This window comes from Chanodichthys erythropterus, chromosome 7 (genome assembly GCF_024489055.1).
Source record: "Chanodichthys erythropterus isolate Z2021 chromosome 7, ASM2448905v1, whole genome shotgun sequence".
In the NCBI taxonomy this organism is placed as follows: Eukaryota; Metazoa; Chordata; class Actinopteri; order Cypriniformes; family Xenocyprididae; genus Chanodichthys; species Chanodichthys erythropterus.
This window is the reverse complement of record NC_090227.1, coordinates 36,075,510-36,098,499: the sequence shown is the minus strand read 5'-3', so window position 1 is coordinate 36,098,499 and position 22,990 is coordinate 36,075,510. Positions and strand designations below refer to the sequence as shown.

Below are 22,990 nucleotides of genomic sequence, written 5' to 3'. Positions count from 1 at the left end.
AGTGCAAACGATACAGTTATCGTCTCTGTGTAAACTGCAAAAAACGGTGACATTATGCGCATGCGTATTACGTGTTCAGTCTATAAACACATTTCTTTACAAAGTGACATCGCCAACTACTGGCCTGGCAGCATAATACAGCGTTTTTAGTCGTTTTCGCGGACCTGTACGCAAAAAACACACTTGAGAAACTTTTCCGTTTTTAGTGCATTGTTGTCATGTAAATATACAATCAGTTTAGATGGGAAAATCTTTCCAGAAATCGGAATTGTTTTTAATACAATTTTTTTCTAAAATTTCAAGCAAATCTTACAGGGTCGTGATCTGTCATAATTGATCTCCCAAGCTAAGTGCTGTGCATTAAGAGCCTATTTTGTGTTTATTGATATAATTTAACATGATTATGTTTGTCCTGCAGTTTGAGGCGGAGTACCGAAGGTTTGCCCTGAAGAAGAAGGGAGCTGGGGGTTTCCAGGAATTCTACCAACTGCTTCAAACCATTCACCGAATCCCCGGAGTGGACGTGCTGCTGGGATATGCCGACATCCATGGAGATCTTCTTCCAATTAACAATGATGACAACTTCCACAAAGCATTGTCCTCTGCCAATCCGCTGCTTCGAATTATCATTCAAAGGAGAGGTGAGTCGCTAAACTTTGTGTACATTGCAAAGAGGTCATTGGTTGATATTGTTTTGAAGCTTAAAGGCGAAGCGTGTCAATTCTCCAAACAGAATTGAAATCGGTTTGTTTGGTTGATCATAACAAGATTGGCTAAACCAATTGTGTCAGTTTGGGGCGGGGCGGTGAACCTGAACCAATGAACACCTGAATGTGATCATGTGAATGAGTTTAAAACTAAGTTTAGGATCAGTAAGATTTTTATTGTTTTTGAAACATGTCTCTTATGCTCACCAAAGCTGCATTTAATAAAAAAACTAAAGTTAAATCAGTAATACTGTGAAATGTTATTACAATTTAAAACAAATGTTTTCTATTTTAAAACATAATTTATTCCTGTTATGGCAAAGCTGAATTTTCAGCATCATTACTCCAGTCTTCAGTGTCACATGATCCTTCAGAAATCATTCTAATATGCTGATTTGGTGATCAAGAAATATTTCCTATTATTATCACAGTTGAAAACAGTTGTGCTGCTTAATATTTTGTGGAAACCGTAATGAATAGAAAGCTCAAAAGAACAGAATTTATTTGAAATAGAATTTCTAATTTGTTTTTTGTTACATTATAAAACTCTTTACTGTCACTTTGGATCAATTGAATGTGTCCAAAATGGAGTTTGAGTGTTTGAAACTTGCTTGAAAATATTATTTTTGCAATTTGGTGCTCTGGCAGTGCAGAAATCACACACTTCACTTTTAACATTCTTCTTAACAAGGTCAAACCAGGGTTTTTAATAATGAAATGCATTTTTTGCACACGGATATGTGTGCAGCATAGCTGATGCATGTTGGTGTTTGTGTGTAAGAGAGAGTTAGACATTAAATCATATATATTTTTTGCTGTCATATGTCATTATCCATATTTGACTCCAGAGGGAATAAAAAGTAATTCCAGCAGTGTAATGTTGAGCATAAGGATGAGGACAGTTATGGGCTATGATGAGATGTTATGATGGGTGGGCGTCAGCATTAGATGGTGCCAGTCGGGGCCCATCTCGGTTTCATGGTTGCGATGGCACTGCGCCAGCCCCGAGGTGCTGAGTCTGATAGCGGTGCGGAGGAGTGATGAGCCCACACCCTCATCTCTCGCTCTCTCTCTCTTTCTTTCCTGTCCCTCCTTGTCTTTATTCTCTTCCTGTCATCTTCATAACCCTCTCACTCTCCCTCCCGTTTCTTCATCACTCTAAATGCCTCAATGAGTTTTATTAAATTTGAACCGCTGCAATGAGGAAATGTTTCTCTAATTCTATTAGGAATGTTTTCCCTATGTCAAATCATCCTTCCTTTATTCCATTGTTCTGTTTGTTTACGCCACTCTTTCTAATCCACTTTGAAAGAAACTGAGTGCCATTGTTCCTGGTTTTAAAAGACTCAAAAAGGAACTATTTTATTTAGCAAAGGGATTAGATCAGATTAATGAATCTAAAATTGCATGTTAGTTATGTGAAAATTGTATTATTTGAACATCAAGTTTCAACTAGCTCTTACAGCTATAGATGATTAGTATAGGGCCAGATGGAATCTGCAGGCTTTTTTGCATTTTCTGTACTGATTTTAAGGGAAATCTGTGGAATTATGAGGGTGTAAACATGGTAAAATGTGTTACATACACTGTCAACTCCAATAAGTTGGCAAAACAAACAAAAAATTAGGCAATCAGTAGCCTCAATTTTTAAGTTAAGAAATTCAAGCAGAACTGGCAGATTTTTATTTTGTAATCCTATATTTTATATGTTCTTAACTTGAAATATTTGAGTATTCATACATTTAACTTTAAATTACCATGTAACCTCAATGTAAACATTTTTATTAGTGTAAACTTAGCTAGCTATAACAAGCTAATTCAGAAAATGCTAACTTGCTAAATTGCTAACATGTTAACAATAGCATGGTATAGCGCTTGCTGAATGAGTACTGCAATATAAAGCACCAAGCCGCATGTTCCACTTGTCACCATGATGATAACTCTCTAAACCCCACAGAAGCTCTTCTAAATTAGCATAACAAAACATTAATCACTACTAAATCTCCCACTTAACATTAATCTTGCACAAAAACAAAAAAACATTATATAACATTTTAGCATTTACTCTCCCTTTCAAGTTCTATGGGCAAAGCATGCTGGGAAATAGAAATCCCAGGTCAGTTTCAGTTAAACTTCAGTTTGTCTGAATTAAAAGAAATAAGTTAATGAAACTCAAAACAATGAAACAGTTCAGTTTACTTAAAATATGTCAGTTCTGTGAACTTGAAAGAAAAAGAAAGTGCTAAATACTCATTAAAGTTGATTTGACTGAACTAATTCATTTAATTTAAGTTTGTCCTACTCAAACCAGTTAAATATTTTGAGCATTGGGGTTTACAGTATAGGTCTAAAAGTGCTATACTCCTATTTGTTAACTAAAATCATGAATCATATTACTCAACATGTGATCTGATGGCAAATCTAAATTTTCAGCATCATCTTCTTCAGTGTCACATGATGATCCTTCAGAAATCAGTCTAATATGCTATTTTGGTGCTCAAGAAACCTTTTTTTCAGGATTCTTTGATGAATAGAAAGATCAAAAGAACTGCATTTATTTGAAATGCATGTTTTGTAACATTATATATGTCTTCATGAGTAAAACATGCTTCTACACCAATTGTTTTCAGCATATCAATAAGCTATATATATAATATATACAGCTATTGGATGGCTGGATGAGAACATCAAATATAGAGAATGTAGCATAACTGTGGATTACTTCAGGAAGCAATGTTTTTGGAATGAACTAGTAAAAAAGTGAGTTATTTTAGGACAGACTAGTTGTTTCAGATTAGAAGGCATCAGTGTGTGTGTGTGTGTGTGTGTGTGTGTGTGTGTGTGGAGGGTTGCCTCTTGTTTGACATGGCTAATGAGAAATCTGTACTGTGTGGTAAGACATAAAAGAGAGCGAGAGAAAATCTGGAAGGAAAGGATAAGGTGTTTACATCCTGCAGTGGTTTCCACCACTTTGGCTTCTGTAGCCTCTTATGAATGTGATTTGTGAGGGGGAAAAAGACAGCAATAATGTATTATGTAATCATAATTTGCATAACAGATAGACCTCATTATGTGTACATAGTGATAACTCCATATTTGTTCGGTTTTAAAAAACATGCCTTCATGCACACCCTTGCATGATAAATCAGAGTTGTTGCTATTAATTAATTGTTGTTAATTACACTAATACTGCCTGTTTACTGTATACATATGGAGTTATATGCGTAATGTAATTTCCTGAGTATGAGAACAAATCACTAAAGTTGACATAACAACCAACCAAATATGTGTGGCTTGCCATTGCAAGCACAGGGATTATTGCCTTAGTTGATGTTTGAAACCACATGCATCAACCATGAAAACAGCCACCTCTGCAGCATTACAGTATGAGGAGGACAGAACTCTTGTAAGAAAATGACTTTTAGAAATTTCTAGCGATTTTACACTTTCTTCATGGAAGTAGATAGGAGCTTAACTTGTATACCTATCACCTACACTACCATTGAAAAATTTGGTCGGTAATATTTTTAGTCTTATATGCTCACCAAGGCTGTATTCATTTGATCAAAAATACAGTTAAAATTGTCATTTTCATGTTGAAACTGTGGAAACCATTTTTTTAGGATTCTTTGTTTGGTGAATAGAATAGAATTTGTAACAATATAAAACTCTTTACTGTCACTTTTAATCAGTTTAGCACATCTTTGTTGAATTATTCATTTATCTCCAAAAAAGAAAAAAAACTATTCACTAGCCTAAATATCTGCATGGAAGTGTTATCAAGATGGACTGACTTGCCTTAAAGTGACTTTGAACACACTGAGAAACAATGAGCACTGGCACTGCCATTGAAGAGATATATCTGTCTGAGCCAGTCATCACTCAGAGCCAGAAAGTCCATTAAAGTACCTTCAAGGCCATGCAACTACATTTGCCCTGTAAACTGCTCAGAAATATCAATTTGCACCCTGTACCAAAGTGACCAACAATTCAGCATTGCATCCTTTGTGACTGAGAAAAGGCAGTTCATCCCAAAATTCTGCAGTTGGATCATTAAGTTAATGAGTAGAATTCTCTTGAAAAGAATCACTCCAGTCTGTGAATAAATCATATGGTGCAATTTATGAACTGGATCAGCTGGTTTGCTGAAAAGGTCTGAAAAAAGAACAATGCATTAGTTTATCTGTTTCTTGAGTTTAAAGTTCACTGACTCATTGATCTGGTTCTTGAGTTTAAGGTCGGCCTGGAATGAAAAATCATCCTATCAATTTTCTAAATGCATGTTATTGATCATATTGTGAATGATTCATCCATGCAAATGTTTATGTATTTATTTATTTTTAATTTTGATTAAAATATCTTCTAGCCAAACAACAGACTTCTCTCAGGTCTGGATGTATGCTGGACTTCTTAAATCCTTTCGTCCACTTTCTTACAATCGACTGCAAATTTGCATTCAGATCTTCCTTCATCCAATCAACAACCAATGGAAAAAACAGCACACTACATTTATTTATTTTTCAATAACAGATGTACATCAAAATACAAAAGAAAAGATCTTTTGCTTTTTCATTTGAACACTGAAAAAGGAACATTATCAGTACACAACTTAATGTTGATCTTTTACCTCACACAAACTATCATAAAAGTTCGGAAAACTTGGACTATAACGAACGAGTCATAGACTGCATTTGTGGTGCATTTTTGTGGGTTCTTTGTCATTTTTGGAGCTTAACAGCTGTAGTGTGAACTCCCATTGTATAAAACAGAGCTGCATAAATATTCATAAATTCTCATTTTGAGCATATTGAGGACATGACGGTAAGAAAATATGACAGAATTTTCACATTTATGTTGGAACAATGTTATTTGAAGTACCTGCCACTGCCTTTCAGATCACATCTTGTTTATGCAGATAAGTGTTTCCCTGTTGTCCTCAGTCTTGTCTTGTGCTTGTTCATGCTGACAAGTTTGGTGATGAAATGCTCACTGTTTGCAGCTAAGAGTATTAGTAAATGCCTATTTTTCTATTTAAAGAGTAAGACGGCTTTAGATTAGCCCCCCTTGTCCTTGTACCAGCTCTCTTCCCGGTACTCAAGAACCCTACTGCAGATTTCTGGTAGCCGGTCTTTCATTGCGGATCTGTTTAATCAAGCCCTATTTGAAAGGGGGGAGGAAAGCCACATTTCCAGAGAGGGCTTATCGCTGTGGCAGCCGGGAACAGTTTTGGGGGGGCTGTCAGTGGGCGATTACAGCTTCATCTGCTCCATGGGAGAAAAATCTGGGTTTTGAATTATGTTTGCTTTTAGTATAACTGAGGCCAACTAGTAAAAAGCTGTGCCAGTAAACCTCACTCTTCTGGCCTCAAGAGGCGCACTAGCAACTGACGCTATAGGCTGCGGTCTTTAGTGTCCTTGTTAGTGCACCTGCCTCATGTGCCGAAGACGCTCGTAACGGTACAACCAGAGGGGTTACGTTGGTGCTGTCACCTGGGTGGGATTGAAGTTTAGGGGGGTGAGTGTAATGGAGGCCAGCTTGTAAGAGCTGTGTGACTAAACCTTACTCTCCTGTCCTCAAGAGGCACACTAGCAACTGACGGTTTGAATCCCGTTTAGAGTGGTGCGAGTAGAACCGGAGGGGTTACATTGGTAACACTTGGATGGGAGTGAGGTTTTGGGGGGGTGAGTGTAACGGAGGCCAGCTAGTAAGAGCTGTGCAAGTAAATCTCACTCCCCTGGCCTCGAGGTGCACGAGCGACTAACAGTTTGAATCCTGCTCAGAGTGGTGCAAGTAGAACCAGAGGGGTTACATTGGTGCCGTGACTTGGATGGGAGTGAGGTTTGGGGGGTGAATGTAACGGAGGCCAGCTAGTAAGAGCTGTGCAAGTAAATCACACTCCCCTGGCCTCGAGGTGCACGAGCAGTTTGAATCCCGCTCGGAGCGGTGCGAGTAGAACCAGAGGTGTTACGTTGGTGCCATGACTCGATGGGAGTGAAGTTTAGGCGGGTGAGTGTAACGGAGGCCAGCTAGTAAGAGCTGTGCAAGTAAATCTCACTCCCCTGGCCTCGAGGTGCACGAGCGGTTCGAATCCCGCTCGGAGCACTGCGAGTAGAACCAGAGGGGTAACGTTGGTGCCGTGACTCGATGGGAGTGAGGTTTAGGGGGGTGAGTGTAACGGAGGCCAGCTAGTAAGAACTGTGCAAGTAAATCTCACTCCCCTGGCCTCGAGGTGCACTAGCGACTAATGGTTTGAATCCTGCTCAGAGCGGTGCGAGTAGAACCAGAGGGGTTACGTTGGTGCCGTGACTCGATGGGAGTGAGGTTTAGGGGGGTGAGTATAACGGAGGCCAGCTAGTAAGAGCTGTGCAAGTAAATCTCACTCCCCTGGCCTTGAGGTGCACTAGCGACTAATGGTTTGAATCCCGCTCGGAGCGGTGCGAGTAGAACCAGAGGGGTTACATTGGTGCAGTGACTTGGATGGGAGTGAGGTTTAGGGGGGTGAGTGTAACGGAGGCCAGCTAGTAAGAACTGTGCAAGTAAATCTCACTCCCCTGGCCTCGAGGTGCACTAGCGACTAATGGTTTGAATCCTGCTCAGAGCGGTGCGAGTAGAACCAGAGGGGTTACGTTGGTGTCGTGACTCGATGGGAGTGAGGTTTAGGGGGGTGAGTATAACGGAGGCCAGCTAGTAAGAGCTGTGCAAGTAAATCTCACTCCCCTGGCCTCGAGGTGCACTAGCGACTAACGGTTTGAATCCCGCTCGGAGCGGTGCGAGTAGAACCAGAGGGGTTACATTGGTGCAGTGACTTGGATGGGAGTGAGGTTTAGGGGGGTGAGTGTAACGGAGGCCAGCTAGTAAGAGCTGTGCAAGTAAATCTCACTCCCCTGGCCTCAAGAGGCGCACTAGAGACTGACGGTTTGCATCCCGCTCAGAGGGGTGCAAGTAGAACTGGAGCGGTTACACTAGCATTAATGTGGCTTTGTATGCTAGATTTGTGGAGTACCCACAATTCCCATTTACTGCTGTATTCATTGTTTTAATCATAAAGCTTGCTTTCACTCCTTCCACCTTAGTCTTTATTAATTTACCTACTTATTGCAGCTCTGACTTTCCTCAGATCAAGATAAAAACATCTGGGTGACAAATGCTTACCTTACTTCCCTCTGATCAGTGTTAATAGATAACACCAGTTCATTTTACTGCCTGGTGCTTCACATGAACTTCCCCTATAACTGTAACTGTGAGTTTATTCAATACTGTTGGATACTGATGTAATTTGATTGTGTAGTGCATTTATTAAGGCATTTTAACTCTTTACTTCAGGTTAATGTTCATATATGGCATCTGATGGTTAGTATGTTTGTGCCAGCAGAACAACAAGAACTAACAACTGGCAGGACATGTTCTTAGGAATGTGTTTTTAAATGCATCAGTGTAATGGTGCCTGTGTATTTGAAAAAACCTTCTGAAGAGCCACTGTACTGCTGAACATTTAGATATCTGCAAATATAAAAGGCTGGGTTTGCTTTACATGGCGTGGAATAGTTCACACAAAAATAAATTATCATCACTTGAATTTCATGAATTATTGTCATAATTGACAAAAAGCAAGATGACAAAGCATAGTACTCCATGAGATGCCAGGTTTAACATCAATGGTTCTTGTGACCAAATTTGAATTTGTTTACATTTTCAGTGAGTAATCTTTCTGTTCATTAGAAGCATCAGAAGACTTGGAATATAGCTCACAAGTCATATGGATTACTTGTTTGTTTGTCATTTTTGTAGCTTGACAAACCTGGTCACCATTTATTTTCATCCATTTGACTTTACATAATTGTCTTGTCAATGTTTATAACAATCCCAGTAACACAATCAGTATAAACGCAGAAAACGAGAACAAACACAGCTGTGTTTTCTGCTAACCAAAAATGTAACAAACTGGTTGTGAATAGATTGATTGACACGAGGACGTGATGTATCCCGTGAGCTGGTGGGATTATCAGAGGTCCCTAATCAGATCTCGACCCCATCCACATATCTCTGACTGGGGCTTTTAGACTGAGACAGAGATTGATCTGGCTTTTAGTATGAGCTCATCCCACTGAGTGGTCATACACTCATTCATCCCAACAGATAATGGTGTTCCCTGAGCAGATGGGGACCAGTTACGCACAACCATGCAACTTTTGGGGGCCAATAGGGAGAAACATAAATTATTTTTATTGTTATACATTTTGAATTCAGAGTAGGATATATAATTTCCCATGTTATGAATCTGTCATGGTTTGATATGAGCCGTGCTGTGACTCTTGATATCAAATTTTTCGAATACTTTATCAAGGTTCACTGAGCAGTGTGAAGGAAGTGTTTACCCTAAAGCCATAAGTGATGAAGCATGTGATTGTGTAAACAGGTATGACATCCTTTTCCAGGCAGGAGATCTTTTTTTAAAGCAAGTACGTTAGTGAATTAGATGGATTATTATTATTAACAATGTCAAATTTTATATCATGTTTTTAAAATTAAAAAGTAAACATTTTTGTTGTATTTATTTGAGGTGAGATTATTTGCAAGTGTGTGTGTTTTCTTCTAATTTTTCTGTAATATTAGTTGGGGAAGGTTGTGGGTTCGATTCCCAGGAAACAAACAAACTGAAATATATATTTAAGTTTCATGCCAACAAGCAAGTTTTATTATTTTTACTATTATTATGTATAATACATCTGGACTTGCAGTATATATGTGAAGATGGTATACTCCCTTTTCAAAGAAGTGGCAGACTTGACACGGCAAGAGAAATCTCAAAGAAAAGATGAAGAACAGAAGTATAACAAAGGCACTGGGTTTTTCAACTTTTGAAGCTCTCTAGGTTTTCTCTCCATGCTGAGAACACATGGCTAATAAGAAGACAGGCACTTCAAGAGAGACCCCAGAGCCTAGAGATGTTTTTTTGTTGGCTGTCACACCTCAAGAGTGCACAGAGGAGAATGTGTATTTGTGTGTGTGTGTGTGTGTGTGTGTGTGTGTGACTATATTGAATTCAAGAGAAACTCTGTGTCTTATTAGTAACTGACAGTGCCTATAGGCAGAAACCCTATTGAAGCAAAATAACTTGTATCCCCCTTTTCTCAAACATCTTGGTTGAATGAGTCAAGTGTATGGCAGTGTGTCCTCAGCTAATAAGTGAGGAAGATCATTTGTGGCAGGCAGGTGTAAATCCCATTGGCTGTATTGCTGGTTTTAGCGGGAAGTGGAAGAATGGGAAGGATATTTCCCCACATGCCCATTTTGTGCACAATGATCTGAGGATTCAGCAGCTGTTCTGCACCCTAGGGTGTGAGTGAATGTGTTCATGCCTGCACTTGTTTATGCTTAATGAGTACGCTATGTATAGTACACAGGGTTATCTGGATGGCATGTCGATGTAACATGCTCCTTCCATGCTGTTTTTGTTTTGAAATCTTGGATGATATGGAAACATCCCAACAGTTACCGTCAAAAATAATCAATTTGCACTGTGGTGCTTTGAAATTGATCCAGAAAAGATTCATGAAAGAAAAGAAAGAGAACAAGTGGAAAGAAAGATATTGTAACATGTTTTGTATTTTAACACTGTTTCATACTTATCACATTGTCTTTGTTTCCTGTTGTAAGGACATTTAAAGGAAGTTGACCCAAATGAAAGTTCTGTCATTTATTTTCGCACCCTCAAGTCGTTCCAAATCTCTATGTTGCTATTTTTTTCCATGGAAAAACAAAAGGAGAAATGTTGAATCTTTTTCCGTTCAAGGACAGTTCATTGTGACCAAAGCTGTCTGGCTTCAAATAGGTCAAAATAACACCATAAAAGGACCATAAAACTAGTCCAACTATTACAAATTGCGTGCTATATTACAAGCCTATAGAATAGCTTAGCTTTATGTGAGGAACAGAAAGAAAATAAAAATGGTCCATATAAATCATTAGCTATATTCAAAGTATTCTGTGATTTAGTGAGATGAGCTTTGTGAGGCTCAAATTTAAGTGATTTACTGATATACACTACCATTCAAAAGTTTGGGGTCAGTAAGGGTTTTTTGTGAGTGTGTGTAAAAGAAATTAATAATTTTATTCACCAAGGATGCATTAAATTAAACAAAAGTGGCAGTAAAGACTTCTACATTGTTACAAAAAAATCATCGGCTGCAGATCGGTATCGGCCGATAATCACATTCTGTGACTCGATTGGGAGTCACTAAATTTGTCCGATCACAAACCAATCATAATTTGATGAGGTAAAATTGTAAAAACTTGCCACCAATGCATATATAAACAGTATACAGATGCGGCTTTTGTGCCATGTTCTGCTTTGTAACTTTGCAGATTGGATTGATCACTTTATTATTATTTATTTATTTATTTATTTTTTGATTATTAAAAGTAAACCATTACTTTTAAGTATGGCATTTGAAATTGACCAATCAGGATGACAAGATATCGGTAGTCGTATCAGAGCATTCTAATTTCTGAAAGGTCATGTGACACGGAAGACTGGAGTAATGATGCTGAAAATATAGCTTTTGCCATCACAGGAGTAAATTACATTTTAAAATATATTCAAATGGAAAACGGCTATTTTAAAATTGTAATAACATAATAACAATGTTACTGTTTTTACTAATGTAGCCTAAAACATAAAAAAAAAAATTCCAACCCCAAAATTTTGAATGGAAGTGCACCTCCATGGCAGAGAACTATGGTAGTTATCAAGACATTCGTATAAGAATGACTTACATTTTGGTCAGTTTTTACAAAGACAATAGATATAGAAAGATGGTTCACTACTATTACTCATGAATGGGAGAAATTGCAGCACGCAAAATGGCAGAATCTAAGTAAAAGAGCTAATCGCTGATTGGTAGTCATTGCGTCACTGCAGCTGCCGTTAGAAGCTCTGGTTCCCATAGAAACCTAAGACTCTCACTTAGGACTGCACATGCGCATTGGCTCGTCTAGCCTGAAAAATATGAGGTATTTGAGCATAAGAAATTATGTTTTTGGGACAGTTCATGTCCAATTTTGTTGCTTGTTTGAAATTTTGAGTTCGCCAAGCAGTTTTTGGGATGCACAAAATAGTTGCTCGGAGCCGTTGAAAATATGGCCGCCGAGTGAACAGACTTTCCTTGAAAGGGACTTCGGTTTCTCCCACAAAGTTAGCATATAGCTTCAGAAAAGTTGGAAATTTAGTCTTGCAGACCATTTTTTGGAAAGTTTTTTTTTGTTTGTTTTTTTTCTCTTTTGGAGCTTGACAGTCCCATTCCCCATTCACTTTTATATTGAAAACGAGTCTGGGGTATTCTTCAAAAATTCCCCTGTTGTGTTCCACATAAGAAAGAAACATGAGGAAGAGGAAGTATTTTGGGTGAACTAGTCCTTTTTAAGAGCCAAATCTAAACTTTACTGAAGTTAAATTGCACAAACATCCATGAGAGGCGATAAGTCCAATGTTTACATTTGATTTTCAAGTGCACATCTGCGTTACTGTTACCCGACAGGTCAGTAGCAAGTACAGGTATGTTGCCAAGACAGTCAAAGAACAAATGAAAGAACAAAGGAAGGTCTGAGTTGGATTGACCGGAATGCTCCAAAGGTGCACTATCACCGTGACAACCATACAAATGGAAGATACTGAAGAACAGAGTACGAGAGACACACTAGGGAGATTCCGTGACAGAGATGACATTGCTTCCATTTTTAACTGCGTACTTGCCAAACTGGTTGTAGCTAATGTTAGACTGGGTTCTGATAGTGGCCTTTACCACTCCCAGGATGACACGCATGTTGTTTTTATAGGTTTATTTATAGGGTCGTTTGTGAGACACTATGCAAAATTGTTGACAGAAAGACTATTTTCACAGAGAAATGTGCATTATGTTAAAAAGTGAGAAAAAGCACAGAAATGTGATAAATATAAGTGTGTGTGCTGCGCTCGAGAGGTATGGTGTAAAATAAAAAGAATGCTTGCTCGACCTGCCAGCTGTTGACATGCGGATTATGGAGAGAATGCGTGCCGTTCATATAGTTCCTCTATAGTCAGCGGCAGAGCTGGGAATAGCTGTTTATCATTCTTTCCATTCAGCGCAGCTTTTAGCAGTGCAAGCATCACCACATGAATGGTCCAGGAGAACATATGAGAAGAGAAGAGGATCTTTCTATGTCAGTGTTATCTCATAAACAGCAAAGGTTGGAAGGGGAAACTGTATTTCCTCATCCCCTCAAGGAGGAAGTGAGCAAAGGAAGTACTTGTTGTTTGATTGGGAGAACTTCATTTTACCATTCCAATTTTTAAACTAAGTGGGAGAAGCATCACAAAAGCATGTGAATTCATATATATATGAGTATATATATATATTTATATAGTGTATATTTAGTGTACACTTTTGTTTATTGCTTTTTTATTGCTTTTTTTCTTCTTAGCACATATAATAATGACACTGCAAATACTACAATTGAATCAATTCATCGGAATACATTCGATGTTTAGTAAATCAAATCAACATCAGATATGAAAGTACTGTAAAAATACTCTACTGTTCAAAAGTTTGTAATCAGTAATAAAGAAAGGAATTGATACTTATATTCAGCAAGAATGCATTAAATTGATCAGAAGTGACACTGAAGACATTTATAATGTTACAAAAGATTTATATTTCAAATAAATTCTGTTCTTTTGAACTTTCAATTCATAAAAGAATCCTGAAAAAATTTATCCCAGTCTCCACAAAAATATTAAGCAGTATTTTAAATATATTAAGCATATTAAGCAGTATATCAATATTAAGTAACTGTTTTCAATATTAATAATGATTAATTATCATGTGAGACTGAAGTAATGGAGTAATGATGCTGAAAATTTGAGGCTTTGAAGCTTCACAGGAATAAATAAGATTTTAAAATATATATTCCCAAAAAAATATCTTAATTATGTCAGATAATGCTTAAGCAAAACATGGTCAGATCAAAGTGTCTGAATAATTTTTGGTTCCAAATTTTTTATCAGTTTTAAGAATTTTTGGGTATAATATGTCACAGTTTACTTTATTTTGCTACCCTCACTTACATAAATGAAATATAGTGTCCAGCACCCACTAGTAAAAATATATAAAAAATGTCTGAATAATTTTTGGTTTGACTGTATATATTTATTCCGGTATCTGCAGAGGCACTAAACTCATCACTAGATAGGACTAAAATATAATGTTATGAAATATATTACGTTAGATAACAGAATGAAAAGGAATTCAATACATGGGCATTTCTGTCACTTTCTATGGCATTTTTGCCCCGGGTCCTAGTTACATACCAGCAAAACAGAAGACTTGGAATGTAGCACATGAGTCATATAGACTACTTTTTGTTACTTTATATTCTGCCTAGCACTTCCTTTTCTGTTCCATGGAAGAAAAAAGTTTAAGTTTGAAAACAGATGAGGGTGAGAAAATGATGACACAATGTTTTGTAAATGATGACAATTTTTTGGTGAACTAACCCGTAGATGAGAGCTATTTGTGTGTTTATATATAAGCATTTGTGTGTGTGTTAATATTAATCACTTGGTGCATCAGTACTAATCATTTGGGATTAGCAGCCAGTTCTCATCAGCCTTTAAAGTAATCCCCCCCCCCAAAAAAAAAAAATAAAAATAAAAAATAACATCAGTCCCATAGTCATTAGTGCCTGATTTAGAGCACAGGTACACTGATGAATTCTTATTGTCAAAACACCTTATTGCGGTATATACGCTACCGTTCGGAAGTTTTTCTTTTTTCTTTTGCATCAATTTAATTCCTTTATTCAGCAAGAATGCATTAAGTTGGCAGTAAAGCCATCTATAATGTTACAAAAGATTTGTATTTGAAATAGATGCTGTTTTTTATATTTCTATTCATCAAAGTATCCTGAAAATGTATAATGGTTTCCAAACTGTTTTCAAAATTGATAATAATAAGAAATGTTTGTGAACTCCAAATTAGCATATGTGACACTGAAGACTGGAGTAATGATGCTGAAAATTCAGCTTTTCCATCACAGGAATACATTACATTTTTATATATTCAAATACAAAACATTTTTGTTAATTGCGATAATATTTTACAATATTACTGTTTTACTGTATAGTTTTGCATAGGAGTAGTCTTTCAGAAGTATTTTTAAAAAATCTTATCAACCCCAAACTTTTGAAACTTTTTTTGAATTTTGTATGTGAGCATTGATTTGCCTGATGAATGGATTAGTGATGTTGAAACGCTTTGTGTTTCTCAGAGTGTGCTGAAATCAAATCTAACCGAGTGACTTCTTATTTGTCTGTTAATTCATGTCATTATTTGAGATCAAAAACATATGAATGCACAAGTGTGGCTGTGTCTGTAAGTGGCTCAATGTTCAGTCCTAAGTTTGATCGGATCTTAAACTCTTATGCACGTGTGGCAGTGGGGATTGCCGTTGCCGTGGTGACCATATGGCTAAGGGTTAGTCTCCAGATGGTGGTAACAGAGGATGAGGTCAGACAGTCAGGACCATGCACATGTACCATTTGTGTGTGTGTGTGTGTGAGAGCAGTGAACTTCAGACAGCCACGCCCAAACAAAGCCAAAAGCACACCACTGAATGATGGGGTGGAAGTACATGGGACAGATGCAGAACTAGACAAACATCCTACATCAGACATTCACAGTAGGTGATAACATTTGAGCCTGTTTCACAGTGGTAAGCAGAGCCTATTAATTTCAGTACCCATATTAGTAGGTCACAGTATTCACACTGCCCACATAAACAGAACAATGCTGAGTAGCAGAAGTATTAGTACAAGCAGTGTTTTGTGTGTTGAATCTGTTTTTGTTTACTGTACTGTGTTGTACTTAGCAGAAAAGGTGTTAAAATGCACTCTAAGCTCATTTCTAAAGCAACAACTTACCTATTATTTTAAATATGACTTCTCACCTGAAAATATATTATATTTACAGCAGTAAAAGAGTTAAAAAAGTTTTTTGTTTATAGCACAAATGGAAAGGGACACTTCTCGGTCACTAGGCCATGAAGGTAATAAGATCTAGATCCATGTGAACACCCCTGTGATGTGGCAGTGTCACCTGCCTTCCTCTAACAGCATCAGGTGTCTGGTCCTCTCTGTTGTCCAGCTGCCGCCCTGTTTTATTCATCTAGACAAGCTTGTCCACCTGTGCTTTGTACCTGCCTGTAGAGAGACAAGAGACAACATTGTCCAGAATCCTGGCAAATGGACCGTGCTGAAGACCAGACCACATTTATAGAGGTTTGGTAATGGACAAGAGTCTGTACTATGAATGTCAATTTAATGTTTATTTAGTACAAATAATTAAATTAAAAAATATTATTATTATTATTATATTTAATGTATACATTATTGGCATGCTTAAATAAATAAATATATATATATATATATATATATATATATATATATATATATATATATATATATATATATATATATATATATATATATATATATATATATATATATATATATATATATAAAATATACTAATAAAAGCATTAAATTGACAGTTAATTTATTAATCAGTTGGCATATTAATAATGTATATAATAAATGAAATCAAATAATTATACATTATTATATAAATTATATATAATTAATTGTGTGTAATATATAGGATTTATGATTTAATATTAATATATTCAATTATTATTATTATTATTTAATATATACATTATTGGCATGCTAATTAATTAAAACAAAAATGTGTGTGTGTGTATATATATATATAGTGTGTATATATATATATAGTGTGTATATTATATATATATAGTGTGTATATTATATATATAGTGTATATATATATATATATATATGTGTGTGTATAATATATCGCACATATACATACACAATTTAATTTCTTAACATTTCAATCATTTCTATAAAAAATTTGATTAAATAACAATAATAATAATTGTTTAATAATTTAAAACATTAAATTGACAGTTAATTTATTGATTAATTGGCATATTAATAATTTATATATATTAAATTAAATAACAAAATTAAATAATTTAAATAATAGCCATTTAATTTACAGTTAATTGATTAATTAATTGGCATATCAATAATTTATATATATATATATATATATATATATATATATATATATATATATATATATATATATATATATATATATATATATATATATATATATATATATATATATATATATATATATATACATGCACATAAAATGTAATATGTGTATATATAGGATTTATGATTTAATATAAGTATATTACATTTATATATTAAATATGATTTAATTAATTGACATTATTTTGATTAAAATGTTTACGTATGCATTAAGAGAAACTTTCCTGTCTCTAACAGAATAACATGTTAAACTAATTTAATTCTGTTCATATTGTCATACATTGTCTCTCAATGCAGGTCCAATATCACATCAACACCTCAAACACACAGCAGCCATTCTCTGTTGGTGAGAGACACTAGCTCCACAGTCAGCATGATATATGACTCTGCTAATAACCTACCAATGTGCTATGTAGGGTCGCAGTCAATAAGCTGTCCAGCCTTGCCATAACACCACATTATTAGGTGTTAACGCTGGGTAAATAAGCTCCCCTATACTAGCATAACACACTGCCCGGAGGTAGTATCAGTGAGTCAATAAGCTATCCTGTTCTACAATAATATACTTCACCAAGGAATTGGAGAGGAAATGATGATTTTGACATTGGTTTGAGAAGAATTGAGGTTTTGTTGAACAGTTCTTGACATGAATGTACTATTGATACCATATAGTATATTGTCATCTGGCATATCATTGAGACTATTTAATGCAAACATACTCAATATAATGAACGAAGACTTGAACATAATATATACTTTTATATGTCTACAGTTAATATGATTAACACACAATATGTTACTTTACTAGGACACCTGTGTGAACTTCAGACACAAAGTGTATTTAGATACTAAGTATCTGTCTTGTCTGCAGACGCAGATGTTTCTGTGTTGGGGAAAGGCACAACCCTTCCCCAGTGCGCTGTGTCTGAGGAAGTCTCTAAAGTCTCTCTGTATCTTTGTAATCCAGAGAGCAATGTTCACAAAGCTCTGCTCAGTCTGTGCCTGGAGGCCTCAGACACCTGGCAGGAGTTTTGATGTTTTATTGTATTTTTCAGGTGAGTCAGTGCTTGTGAAAAACTTTCGCTAGAGTCTGGTGTTTGGGTTTTGGTTTATGCTTGCACCTTTCTATCCACTGTGGTTTAGACGTGAGGTTATTCTAAATAAGACAAATACTTATTCTTTTTCCCGGTATTTCCTGACAGAAAGAAAATGTCTTTGTCTACTGTCTAAACTGCACGTGGCTATCGGTAATACTAGCTGCTTTCTCCTTCAGACTAGCATAATCTGATAAATGTTTCAGTAATGCTGTTACTCTTGTCTGACTCAGAGCTGAAAATGCATCATCTGAACCCAACTAAAACTATACATACGGTATTGCAGTAATGCAAGGTTGCTATGGAAACCGGTTGATGATAAGTAGGGTCATTTGATTATCCATATTGTGGTTATATTAATTTCAGGTTAAAAGGTTGTTTGAGGGGACTTTCTCACATTTGCTGAGGTCCGAATCCGAGTGTGATCGGTGTTCATCATCACTGTCATACCTTACATGTGTTTTGTTGAACTAATGACGTTGCCATTGGCTAAAATGCACATGCAGGTTCGAGTTGCTTTCACATTCACACGAACTGCGCCACAGTTCCAGTGCAAACGAACTCGGGGTGTGTTCACACTTGTAGTTTGGTTCTCTTGGTTCTTTTGGTCTGGACCAAAAAAGAAAAATGCATTTAGTCCAGATTCACTTAGCGTTCACATTGTCATTTTTAACACTGAACCTAAAGATACAAAAAGTTCTGTTTATGACATATATTTTGCAACGTAACTTGTCAAACATCCAAAACAATGCTGTTTGCTGGGCTAAATGTATGTGCTTATATATGGTGGTATATGATCTGCTGTGAGGAGACATTGTTCTGATTCCTGTACTGAACTATGAAGGGAAAAAACGGGTATCCTTGAGCTCTCTGTCATTTGTAAGGGTCGAATCTTGTGACATCATGTCCTGTTTTTGGTCCGTGTTGCGTTCACATTTTCGTTTTTGGGTGCGCACCAGGGTTTGGATGGTAGCGTTCACACTTCAAATGAACCGCACTAACAGAGAAATCGCATCAGGGTTCATTTTAATCAAACCAAACATGCCAAGTGTGAACACATCCTCACATTCACACGAATTGCACCACAGTTCCAGTGCAAACGAACTCAGGGTGTGTTCACACTTGTAGTTTGGTTCTTTTGGTTCTTTTCGTCTGGACCAAAAAAAGAAAATACATTTAGTCCAGATTCACTTAGCGTTCACACTGTCATTTTTAACACCGAACCTAAAGATACAAAACGTTCTGTTTATGACGTATATTTGTGCAAACGAACTCAGGGTGTGTTCACACTTGTTGTTCGGACCATTTAGTCCTGGTTCGCTTGGCGTTCACACTGTCAATTTTAACACCGAATCTAAAGATACAAAAAAAGGATTTTATGACATATATTTTGCGACGTAATTTGTTGAACATCCCAACGATGCGTTCGCTGTATGTGCATACATATGATGGTATATGATGGAGCTGACAACTCGTGAAGAGATTATAAAATGTGTCAAAACAGCAGCAGGAATCCCTCTTTTACAAACACAAACGAAGATCTGCTGTGAGGAGATGCGGTTCTGATGCCTGTACTGAACTGTGATGGGCAACCTTGTGACTATGATGAGAAAAAACAGGTATGCTTGAGCATTCTGTCCTTTGTAGGGTCACATCTTGTCACATCATGTCCTGTTTTTGGTTTGCTTAAATGTCTTTGGTCCGTGTTGCTTTCATATTTCATTTAAACCACACCAGAGTTTGTTTGGAAGTGGACCAAGACCCACCTTTTCAACAGTCTTGGTCTGCATGTTTGGTGCGCACCAGAGTTTGGATGCCAGCGTTCACACTTATTCAAGTGAACTGCACTAACAGAGAAATCACATGAGGGTTTGTTTTAATCGAACTAAACATGCCAAGTGTGAACACACCCTCAGACCACCTCCTACAGGTAGTTTTTGGTTCGGTACCCCGGTGCGTTTACGGGTCCGCATGACGGCTTTCACATTACCAGTTTTTCATGCAAACCGTGCCGTTTCAATCTAAACTGCCATCGTGAAAGCACCCTGAGATGGTTACTAAGGGGAGCAAGTGGGTTTTCAGTGTTAGTCTCAATATATGGATGTCAAAGCTACAGAATAACATTAAAGATTTAAGATTTTAGTCGACAAAATAACAGATAAAGATGGCTGTTCAAAAGTGGTTTAATTCCCTTTTGATGCTGTTATTGTATTGATCCAAACTGAATTTGTGCTATATAAATGTCACTGGTACTATTTCTGCCTGTTTGTGGGAAAACAAGATATTAAAATATTTAGGCCTAAATACAGTTTATTACAAAAATGTTACGTAATGGTTGAACAAAAATTTGGTGTAGTCAGTTGCAATCTCAGTAATGACTACGAACAATCCACTGACTGAGTCTGATTCAGCTCATAAGAGTCATTGTTCACAAATTGGACATCACAGCTCTCACTGTGTTCATAACTAACTGCAGCTCACAAGATGATAACAGACAGACACAAATGAATATGAATGCATCGACTTGTGCCGATTGTCTAGAATGCAAATTATTTGTCACATTTGTGAACATTTTAGTCACAGTCAGGAGCTTTGGACATATTTTTTGTATGAGGATGTGTGTATATGTATGGGAGAGAGATTGCTAAAGGGATGGTGTCTAATCATCCTTGAGAGCTTGATGCATTAGCTTCTGATCTCTAAGTAAAGCATCACGTCATTTTGTTAATTAGTAATGTTTACAAGATTCCGGACCTAACATACACGCACACACCCACATGAAAATTAGCACTCTAGCTGTAGGTCTTAACACATAATTCGCAGTTTGGAGGCAGGGCTGGGAGTTAGCATGGTCTCCGCCTCCACATATTAACCTAGAGCGTTGTTGGACCTGCTGTAGACCCTCAGGCTGGCCCATTATCCCCATCTCTGACCTGCCTGTCTGGCAGGATCCCTCTATGCCTCCCACTCACCCTCCCTGGGTACCTCATCTGCCTCTCTCGCTCTCCAGCCCGTGAGCAGGTTTAATAACAGAGGCTGTCCTGATCTCTGTGGGGGTCCAGACACCAGACTAATGTAGTGAGACAGGGAGAGGGGCGTTGTGCGTTGCATACTATATAAGCTACATACAGTCTTTACAAATACACCCACACACAAGCGTCCATGTGCAATGGACACAACTGTCTGGGCTCAGGCAAAATATTTACACATTTATGCAGATTAAACAGGAGGTCACACAAACACATTATGGCTTGTGCATCTCTATTGTTTTTGCTTTCTGTAGTGTCTTGTCTCCTCCATTGCGTTCTGTAGTGTCTTGTCTTCTCCATATGAGCACAGGGGTCAGAGTTCACCACCCATCACCCTATCCACATGCAGGCCCCTGGGGCCTGATGGTAATTAATTAGATGCGAGCTGGTAATCTCTACTGTTTGTGGCTCTTAAGACAAACCTGGGCCTGTAGTCAAACAGACTAATTAATATAATCCCTATCATGTGATCTCCTCTTGAGGTACATGCTGGGCCATTTCTTTCAGTTGGAACAGATGGTTTGAAATGGTATTGAACCAAGAAACGTGTTTTTAAGTTGTTGGATATTGTTTGGTATGCATTAGTTTTTAATGTTCTAAGCTTTGTACTGCTATCAAGCTAAACTTTGTACACTGTTTGTTTGTGCTACTGATTATATGGCTTGTTGAGTGATAAGAGATGTGCTATTTTTTTCTTAAGTGATTAGACTTATGATTTTTGCCTGTCAGATGATAAAATGAGTGAAAATACATCCTACAAACTTGGAACTGGAAGGGACCTAAGACATATTTTGTGACTAGAATGTCATTTGCCAGGTTTCAACCCACCAGTATTATCATTAAAAAAAATTTCGTTAATTGAAGTAAAACTGAAATAAAATATAAATAAACTTAAAAAAAAAATCTCGAAACTAAAACATTAGAAATGTTGCCTTAGCAAATAACTGAAATAAAATGTACTAAAATTACTAAAACTAAAATTTTAATTAAAAAATGACAAAGGCAATTAACTTAAACAAATTAAATTAAAACTGGAAATATAAAAATAAAAGCTAATTAAAAATGTTAATAAATACTATAATAACTATAATAATATATAAATAATACAAAAATAACACTGCCATCTACAAATTTTTATGCACATTTTGGGATATTACATAAAAATGGTGGATAGAAACGCCAAGATACGAATAAAATTTCCAAACTGTACATAAAGGTATACACTCATTTAAGATGGATACTTTTTTTCCTAAGGAGACTTGGGCCGCTTTTCCATCATCGGGCCAAACCGTTCCCATTTCTTAATCATTCCATTCCGTGCCGATCCAGCCCAGCTAGTACGGATGTGGTTTCATTTTCCACTATGGGACTGATAATGGAGCTCTATGGAATGTAATGCGTCACGGTAACGCAAGAGTTTACAGACGATATGAGATGTAAATAGCGACTGCATTATGGGGAATGATCAGATATTTCTTTCAGTTTTATTATTTACTTGTGCTTATGTTTGTATGGACTCATATATACATACAGACATGCTGGTGAGCTCTTTTGACACCTAGCAACCATGTAACAATGCATTAACAACCACTCAGAACACCTTAGCAACTGCATAATAATGCCCTGGCAACCACTCAGAACACCCCGAAATCCTCGGTAAATGTAAAAATATAAAATGTTTGCTATTAGGCTGTAGAGCTAGATGTGCACAATGCGGAAAACAGGCATAGAGTTTAATGTTAGTCAGCAGACTGAGGGGAAGGTGTTGATGACTTCCTTCTATTTCTACTCCCAGCAGGCTGTGCTCTCATAATCACAAAAAAGCCCTTTCCATGAAGACCCACGCTCAAAACCCCTGCTGCAGTTTAAATATAACCAAAAACATTCTCTCTGCTGACGCATGTTACCTCCCACCAGATTCCAGTTAGGAGGGCCCTCATTTCACATGCTCATCGACTAAAACAAGTCTTGTTTTTTTCTAGT

General features: G+C 36.8%; 1 protein-coding gene across 1 annotated transcript in view; it reads left to right on the top strand.

Moving 5' to 3' along the window:
* Positions 1 to 22,990, top strand: part of pard6a (par-6 family cell polarity regulator alpha) — a 35,004-nt gene that overhangs the window by 6,336 nt on the left and 5,678 nt on the right. Inside the window, exon 2 of the mRNA XM_067390396.1 lies at positions 419 to 641. Coding sequence (XP_067246497.1) covers positions 419 to 641 — 223 coding nt within the window. The remainder of the gene's footprint in view (positions 1 to 418; positions 642 to 22,990) is intronic.